The 9,527-nt window shown below is 40.6% G+C and overlaps 1 protein-coding gene across 1 annotated transcript in view; it reads left to right on the top strand.

Moving 5' to 3' along the window:
• Positions 1-2,304: 2,304 nt before the first annotated feature.
• The window catches only part of LUZP2 (leucine zipper protein 2), a 200,217-nt gene continuing 192,994 nt past the window's right edge, over positions 2,305-9,527 (top strand). Inside the window, exon 1 of the mRNA XM_075094953.1 lies at positions 2,305-2,470. Within this exon, the coding sequence (XP_074951054.1) occupies positions 2,409-2,470 (62 nt within the window). The 5' untranslated portion in view covers positions 2,305-2,408. The remainder of the gene's footprint in view (positions 2,471-9,527) is intronic.

Here is a 9,527-nt window from a genome sequence, read left to right as displayed (position 1 = left end):
GCAGTCCCTGCTTAGCCACTCCTGCCCTCTTCTAATGACCTGGCTTCGAGCAGGCTGTGCCCAAGCGGAGTGGGAGCCCCTGCTCCCATGTTCTGAGATGGGAAATCCTTTATACTGAGCCCTTTAGGTGTTCATAGGCTGAAACTGAGCTGTGACAACCTTTATAGGATATTTGCATCAGATCAGGACTAAAGCAGCAGTATTGGTAAGCATGAAAGCTTCCTAATTGTTCAATCAATTCTGATCAAGATGGAGAAATTATGTAAAGAATGATGATATGCTGTCTGGGTGGTATAGCACTAATATAGCTGCAGGTACCTGTACTGGAGCCACTCGACCACTTGTGGAGATGTTCTGCCATGCAAGCATGGTACAGCCCTTGAGAGGAAACCAAAGATTTAGCAGTAGGCCCGTCTCTTCCACCTCCCGTCCTCCAAAAAAGAGGCAGAGCCATAACAGAATTGAAAAAGAATTCCTCAAGTTGCAAAATTTCATTATTTTTCTTAAGCTCACTCAGCATTACCAGGCATAATTTACTCCCTTGATGTACCAGTGCCTCCCCCCGCCCCTGTATTTCCATACTTCTATCTGTATGTCTGCACATAAAAGGAAGATGGGAGAACTATCAGCTGCTGTTACATGGCTGTGAGGTGCCTGGTAGCCTGGGAAGGATACTTTTTTCTGGAAGAGAAAATGACAAGCTGACTGCACTTTTTATGACCTTTTTACCGTTCTATCATAAGTATCCATGGTAACATGACTGTTTCTTTCATGCTGGTATGTAGCATCAAAGAAACAATTAATGCCGATTATAAATTAATGTAGTTGAATAGAACTTGCTGCCAGGTGTTCTAATAAAAAAATCCTACAGTTGGGACACAAGGAAGAAGAGTCAGAAATACATTAATTTATTCTTCTTGGCTATGTTTGTTGCCTTTTCTTTTTCTTATTTTTCTCTCCCCTCCCTCCCTCTCACTTTTTTTACAGAGGAATGTAACAAATAATTTATTAATTCTCTTTGCATGCCATGTGAATGTCTTATTAAGGGTCAATAGTGAGTTCAGAAAAGTTTCCGTTCATTTCAAAGAATGAGTTTCTATTTGCCTTGAAGGAATCCAAACTTACTCCTCAATAAATAGTTGAATCCAATGACACACCAGCTCAAAGTATGGAAACTATTTTATGCATGTAATGTACAGTGTCATTTTTTGATGCCTTTCATATGACCGGGGAGCACAGAGATTACCACAACTCATTCTTGTAACTATCACGCTTCATTCACTTGTAGACAAGTCTGGGGTTTGTGTTTTGGTGTGGGTTTGTTTTTTGGTTTTGGGTTTGGTTTTTTAATTATTGTTATTCTTTGGTATTGCATAGAGAGATGTTTCTTGTTTCAATGTTATGCTTTGGTATGGTTTGCTATCAGATGAGCTTAACTTCTGGCAAGGTAGGAAACAGATTCTGAAAACATCTTTAACCAACACTGTCTCACTTAAATCAATATTAGGATCAGGTGAAATACAAATGTGGAAAGCAGGAAAAACAGGCTTAATGGCTCTGACGCTCTTAACAGTTGCTCGAGGTGATGAAGGGCTTCTGGAGATGGCATCAGTGTTTCAAAATACCATTTGGGAAGCTGTTTCTCCTCTTAACTTCAACTTGATGTGGTACTGGGGGGAATGAATACCTGATTGAAATAGTAACTTGTGCATTCGTGCTCTGAAGAAATTATACCTTTCTAGATGTAGGGGCAGGAGAATCTGTAACTTGGCACCTACTTGAAACAATTCCTGCCTCGGTATTTTCAATCTGGTCTAGACTGACTTCAAATAAAGACACTGATTGCAAATATGGGTGGTGTTTTCCCTGTAGTTTTTTTGTTTTGCTGTGTGATATTTTTGTGTGTGTGTGTGTTGTTTTTTCTTTCTCCTCCCCCTTTCCTTCCAGGAAGACTTTCTCAGCTATGTTCTGCCCTACCTTAGAGCGAGGTGCCAGGCATCGTGTGCCCATCCCTCCCTGCCGCCACCTGGGCGGCGAGGACCGGCGCATCCTCCCGGACGCGGCTGGCAGGGAAGGCTGGCGGGGAGGCAGGAGGCAGGCAGGATCCCCGGCAGGGAGGCTGGCAGATCCCAGGCTCGCAGGCGGCCGGGCTGCGATCTTGCGGCGGCAGCAGCAGCTCCCTGTGCCTCGTGACATCACTCCTGGAGCTCAAATCCCCCTGGGAGATCCCTTCCCCGCTCGGTCTGTTGGTCCGTCTGCTCTGGCGGAGCCAGGACCCTCCCGCAGCGGGGCGGGCCGCTCCCCAGGCGAGGCGAGGCTCCGGAGCTGCTGGAGGCAGAGACGAAGAGAGGGGAAAGAGTCGGTGCGAAGGGGTAGTGAGGAACGGAGCAACATAGAGGAGCTCCAGAATGAAATTCATTTCTGCTTATTACTTGCTGCCTCTCTTTCCTGCGCTGGTCTTCAGCACTAGGTGAGTACCGAGAGCTATTTTGCTTAGAGTTCTCCCGTTTTGCTCGCTTTTTTTTTTTTTGTAGGTTTAGTGCTCTCAAGAGGAATAATACAGATTTCAGCTTTTACTGGGGTAGTAAGTTTAGAGCAGATAATCTTCTCTGATTCTTATCTCTCCCCCTCCCCCTCCCGATCCTCTGAAAGATACTGAGTCTTGTCTTGGTCTCTCTAGGCTTTTTTTATGATGTAAAAGAACTGCTCCTGTATAAGTTGACCCACAGCTCGTGTGATGTAGCAATACGGTAACAAATATAAGCTTTATATAGAGAGCAGTAATAGCAGATAGACTCTGCTTCACTGGAAATAAGGAAGCCAAACAGCTGAAACTGAGAACATGCTAATGTTTTCTGTTAGAGAGTGCAAAAAATAAATACTTGAACAATCTCATCTGAGTTTACGTTTCTATATCTGAACGTAGACCTAGGGCTTACTTATTTTTCAGTGTGAAATGCAGGTGAGATGTTGCAGTGTTACCTCAATGCCCAGAAACCTGGTAAAAAGTTGCTGCAATCTAGAAGCATTCCTTTCTGTGCAAGTATGATAAATCAGTGATGAAAATATGAACAAAATCTATTGCAGCTTAAAAATAAAACCTGTTCTGATCGTGCAGTGTTCTGATAAGATAATCTGTACTGCTCAGTTGCTCAGAGATAGTATAGTCTCTATGCTGTAGACATAACATGTTTAGCTAAGAAAAGATAAAGCTGAGGCACTTTATCCCGTTGTCTTGATGTACACAGATGGAAAGTTAATGCTGGGTACAGAGCAGATCTGTTGTTATAACACTGCTTGCAGTTGAGGCTTCTTAACTTCCAGTCCCTTATCAGAAAATCAAGCCCAGATATGACCGTGGTATTTCCCTTCTGTGTTAGAAGTTTATAGAGCACTCGGTAATAACCCTGTGAAGCGCCTTAGCAGAGGATAAGTGCATGTGCATTTATCAGGGAAATGTGTCTTTTCCCTTATTCTTGCTCTCTTCCTGTAAAATCAGCATTGAAGCAGTTTTTGCAGCAGTACTGCATGTTTTAAGCCTTTATTTTTTTACTGAGACTTAAAAGAAGTGCGTGCCTAAGTACTCTAAGTCAGGTACAGCAGGAGCAGCACATCTCTGTATGTTCCCAAACACAGGCAAATAATAACTGAAAATCTCTGAGTGGGAAAAGGCCCGAATGAATGGGGAAATCAGGACTATCAAAATGCTTCAGTTACTCGATTACTTCACTCCTTTGGAGGGGGTTATTGGCGAGGGTGGGGTACCTTTTTTTTTTTTCCTAATACTTCTGAGTTAGGGACTCTGTGGTGCTAGTCCGTGTGAAGCGCTGTAGTGCTCCCTGAAATGTAAAACTTGGAGGACAATTATAATAAAATGCAATTCAGCAATTATCCCTTCTGATTTAATAAGTGGTCTAAGGAAACTTTCACTAGCAGTTCAGTGTGAAACTTCTTGTCAGTCAGATCAATAATTTTGCCCTCGTTTAAGAGTGATGCGTTCTTGGCTAAATTATGCCAGACTTAAAAAGGGGAGGAAGAACCAAGCCAGCTTTTGCAAATGTAGCTTTGTATCTCACATAAGCTTCTGCAGATTAAACTGTAGTGAAAAGAGATGTAGAAAACTATTCTAAATTTTCATGTTTGGTTGTTTTTATGAAGTGTCTCATAAACTACTTGAACGTTCAGGGAACTAAACTGGGACGAGGTATCTAGTGTGAAGCCCTAAAAGCAGGTGCCTTGTCTTCTTGGAGAAAATTGTTACCTGTATGAAAAATGAACTGTGGCTTATTCTTGATAACTGTAAAAAAAGAAAAGTCCCTCCCTACCTTTTAAAAAATAGTTGGAAAGGGTACGGAGAAGTCGGCATGTGAATACGAGTTATGAACAGTACGACCCTGAGGAGCGGATATACTTTCATATGAGTAAAATTTTGTAATACTTGATGATTTAGGCTTTTATGTAATTGAGGGACGAAAATGATCAATGTGAGATAAATTCCACCCAAGTACAGTACGTATTGCAAAGTGAAGTTTTCCTTTTAATACCAGATTGGTCATCCTGTTAAAAAGGAGAGTGAAACGCTACATTGCATTGGGAGATTTATAGAAGTCCTGGACTGCTCTGTTCAGCATTTGCTTTCAGTCACTTGATTTTTAACTGGCTGCATAGAAGATAGAGTAATTTCTCAACAGCACATGATGGAATTTTTAAAAATGATATGGTGCTATCAATGTGCCATCTACTGGAAAGAGATTATGCTTTAATCTTCTTCAGCAGAAGGTAATTCTGTCTGTGGCAGTTAGTATTTCTTGTAAACATATGGTCAATTCATTGGCTGGACCCAAACAGAGCAGGCTTGCAGGAGCAGTTTTGTTTGCAAAAAGCAGGGTCTAATATCCTGCTGTGTGAAATAGCTTAGCTAAGGTAAAGTGTCAGCCTTGCAGGGCAGAAAGTTTTCTATCATGAGGATTTATTTATTTTTTTTAAGTTTGTACAGAAGCACAGTATCTCCGTTTCCTACATTGGTGCAGAAATCAGTGAGCACAGCAGAGGTGGACAGCTGCTGCTTTTTGTTCCTTGCCATGTGGTGATGCCATCTTCTTTGCATCATGTCATGGTGATAGTTTTGGAAGACCTCAGCATGTCTCCAAGCCTAATTGTAAACAAATATGAATTGATGAGCTCAACTATGTTAACACAGCATGTCGAGTTTTCTTGTTTTACAGTATTATTAGGAAGAGGAAAGTACACAGCTATCAATTTTAAAATTGCATTCGTTATTAACTTCTGATTTTTCAGAACTGTATGCAGCTAACTTCTCTGCATGGTCTAAAACCATACGCATGAATCAAACTCCTATCAAATTACAGAAAGTTCATGATTTGGAAATATATTTTCTGTATCACCTAAACTCTGTTTTGGTGGGGCCTTGAGACACAACGATTGCTCTTAATCGCATTTCCAATTAGCTGTAGTGCCAAAGAGGTAACGCGATTGAGGCGTATTTGCCTGTCTGGTTAACTACGTATATTTTGATGAAATAAGTAAAAATTACGCTCTAAAAATTAGTCTCATAAAAAGGTAAGGAGAACAAATTTTTGAAGGTGAATTTAACTTGGTAATAATATTTTGAAGTTTGTGATTCCTGACCACTTTTGTATTTCCTCGGACGTCTTGGTTTTGGCACATCTCATGTGACAGTTGAGTATGTTGCTTTTTTCATACTATGCTGAAGAGACCATAGTTGTTTCATATGACTTCAGAAATGAGTCCCACCGTACTGAGTGCTCAGCGAGTACACATAGTGTATAATAGGCTCAGGGTCTGGTTCTGGAGCCACCCGCATGCTTTTGTGACTCCAGACACCTAAACATTCTGCCTGGAAAACTACCTGTAGAAGGGAATGCTTACATGAAGTCAGTCACTGGCGTCAGTAACTAAGGTCTGATGTCCAGATTACATTGGCGCTTGCTTTTAGCTAAAAGGAGAGTTTTCTGAATATTACTTCAACATTACTATTGAACAGCTGGATACTTTAATCTCTGCTCGCTGACAAATTTGTTTTGTTCAAATTACAAAAATTTGACTCCTTAGAAGAGGCTTGATGTGAAACAAAGCTTTCCTCTTTTTTTCTATGACACCAAGTTCCTTTCTGTCCACGCATGAAATGTGACAAAGATGAGAGACATTGAATAGTTTGATTGAAGCAGAATGTTTCATAGCTGAGAACGGAACCATAAACCCAACAAAGTGCGCTTACTACTACAGCAACTCGTTAAATGGATGTACAAATAACAGGGCTGTAAAAGGCTAAGCTTATATTATTTTAATGACAGAGAAATGGCTGGTGGTTGTTTTATCTAAAGTGCAGTTCAGTGGCATTCTTACTACTCTGACGTTACAAAGCAATCTGAAATTCATTGGCTTCAGAAGAATCCCACCTCTGTGTTTATAGCAGGATAAAAGTAGCGTGCTCATTTCTGGGAGGTGGATGCTGCTTGATGAAGGTATGGGTTTTGATCTGGTGTAGATCTATTGTTGGGAGCAATAGAAATATAATGAATTTGCTTACCTTATTAAACATGAAGACGTGACTTAAATACTTTTTCCCTGGATGTATTTTCAAGGTTCTCTATTTTCTTTGTTTGTTGGGTTTGGTGATTATTTCTTAGGAAATATGAAAATACTAATATCTTTTTGTCCTCTCTGATAAAGGTGTGTGAAGGATTTAGTCTGAGACTTGAGGAAGGGTAAAGGGGAACATCTTTGACATTATTATTCTCGTGGCAGCGCGGCAAATGTTGAAAATACTTGTTTCTAGTTCTTAAGATCTTTCCCATCTTAGAAACACTGCTTAAGCTATAATGATGTTGAAAGAAGCTGCTTTTCATTTAGACTGATATGACACTGGAGGGAACCCTGCCCCTTCCTAGATTTCCAGGTGGAAGAAAGAGCCTCACTGTGTGCTCTTACCCTTGGCTGTAGCCTCACCGTCGTTACATGTAGCAGGTAGCCAAAAGTGGTTCTCACTCTTGAGATCTCAGGCTGAGGTCCAGCAGCATCTTTCCTTTTCCCCATGATTGAAGGTGAACTCTGTGGTACAGTAGTAGGCTGCTTCTTTGGCAGGAAAGAGGATGGGTTTTTGCTGTGGGTTTGGTGGATAACAGACTGCCTTAATGTGCTTTCTGAATTCTTCTGGAAATGTGGGGGCATTAACTCTGTCATTTGCCTCCTGCTTAGAATTCTTTTCATACTTATGTTTGCCGTGAAAGCTTTCTGATTTCTATCAATGAGATGATGATGATGCATGCTTTTGTTAATGGTTTGTAAGGACTTACGTTTGCGGTAGAGAAGTGGCATTTAGCATATGACTTGTGACCTTACTGTACCTGAATAAGCATGTGTTTTGTTGTGGACTGTGCTTAAACACAATGGGACAACTTTACCAGTAGCATAACTCCATGATTTCAAGGAATGTGTTTGGCCTGATGGCTTTATTTTGATGACTTATAAGCAAGTGCCTAATATAGCGAACTAGAAGCCACTTGGTGAAACAAAGCCTTTTCCTTCTTCTATGAGAAAATTTTTGAGCTCCAGTGATATATTTAAATAGAATAAAACCCGAAAAACTCCACAACCACCACTCCTCCAAACAAAAATAAAAATCCAAACCCAAACAAACAAAAAAAACCGCAAACCAACCAACCAACAAAAACCAAGCTGCCAGATGTGTAGGCAGGAGGAGCTACATCTGTTTCTCCTTCTCCCCCCTGCATGAAGCCCATGGCCTCAGGGATGCAGGTGCTGGACTCCAAAACTGGCAATGGCAAAATGACGAGACTTCTTACTTGGCACAAGCGCGGTCGCCAGCCATACTGCCTTAGCGTATGCAGCCACGCTGAATCTGCAGGCTGCAGCACAACGCAGAGATTTTCAACGTAGCTTTTCGGCAGGGGAGGTAGGGTACCTCTATCTTGTGTAGAAAACTTAACAAGTGCCTGCTGTAGGTGGACTTCTTTGACATCAAAATGAGATTGCTTAAAGCTAATTTGGGAACCCTTGTGCTTGAACTGTGCTATATGTGCATATAAGAATATGTGTGTGTATATACACATCTATTCTTAATGCCGGCTTCACATAATAGACAACCTTCTCCGTGTTTGCAGCCCTTCTGCAATAGGGCAGCCACACATTGATTCTACCTGTTTGTCTTGCAGTTGGAGGAACATGTGATCTCAGGTAAATCCGGAGGGTCTCTAGAATTCAGTTTTAATGTAACAGAAGAGTTGGAATTACGCTGGTTATGCTATGTGTAATACATTTCTGATCAGGAGACTTGCTGTGGAGTTATTTTTGACATTTGAATGTATTCTTTGTGGTTAGAGAAATGATCATGCTGATGCTTTCCTGTTTCTTTCTCATTTATTAATTTATAGCTAGGGCAGAATATAAGGATATCTTAACCTAAACTTGTAGTCCCTCTTTCTGTGAGATTGTGGGTTCAATATTATTTTATCTATTTAACAGAAACCTGTTCACAGATAGCGATCCTTACGATGTACCACTCTGCAGACAAATAAATCTCACTTATGCCACTTGTCAAAAACAGCGTTTCTTCTCATTGTCTGGTTTTGCACAGGGGTGCGCCAGCTGTCTTGTAAGGGTCAGATCTGTAAATATTCTGTGTATGTAAGACAAGTAATGTGTTTGTCAGAAAGAATAAAGAAGTTTCATAGCATCCTTCAATCTTAATATTGTGCAAAGGTTTAAGGTGTCTATTTTTATATTTGCTATTTCAAACACATTGGAGTGGCAAGTACTTTTCAGAAGTGCTGAAGAATAGATATGACATTGCATCAAATAGCAGGTTTTGTGTGCCACTATAGATTTTTCTCCCTTTTTCTTTGTGCTCTTCCTTACTCATCTTACTCCTTACCTCATATCACTCCATGTAGTATGTACAACATACATGTTACATTAATGCAACAAGCCACACTGTTTATTAATATTTACTTTTATTACATATTATCTTAGCAATGCTTTTTGTAATGTTCCCTCTGAAATCTCCGCTGTATTTCTTGAAACAATACTTTGTTGAATCATGAGAGAAATCAATGTGAATGACCCTTACAGGCTGAAGAAATAGGTGTGTATGGAATTTCTCAGTATCTTACTTGTCGATATTGATTGATAGCTGGTATGGAAAGGAGTAGAGAAATGTCAAATTCTGGTGTGTTTTGTCTCCCCATGCTATCTTAGGAAAGAAAGGCTAGTATGCTGCCAGCTGGTGTGTTTTACCCAAATTGTTAATTTTTCCAGCCATTTATGAATGCTCATATTTTGTCAAGTTATGGTCACAGTTTCCTTGTGGGAAATAGGTAGGTTTGCACCTCATTTGCTGAATAGGAAAGTGGAAGCTGGTAAAGAACATATTTACCCATTGTCAGCCAAATTGCAGCACTTGGAAAGCGAGCGCATATTTGCTGAATCCCATCTAATCACTGAGCTAACTCTTTGCCCTTTTAGTT

The sequence above is a fragment of the Phalacrocorax aristotelis genome, chromosome 5, assembly GCF_949628215.1.
Source record: "Phalacrocorax aristotelis chromosome 5, bGulAri2.1, whole genome shotgun sequence".
In the NCBI taxonomy this organism is placed as follows: domain Eukaryota; kingdom Metazoa; phylum Chordata; class Aves; order Suliformes; family Phalacrocoracidae; genus Phalacrocorax; species Phalacrocorax aristotelis.
Note: the sequence above shows the minus strand (reverse complement) of the source record. Positions and strands in the feature narration are given on the sequence as shown.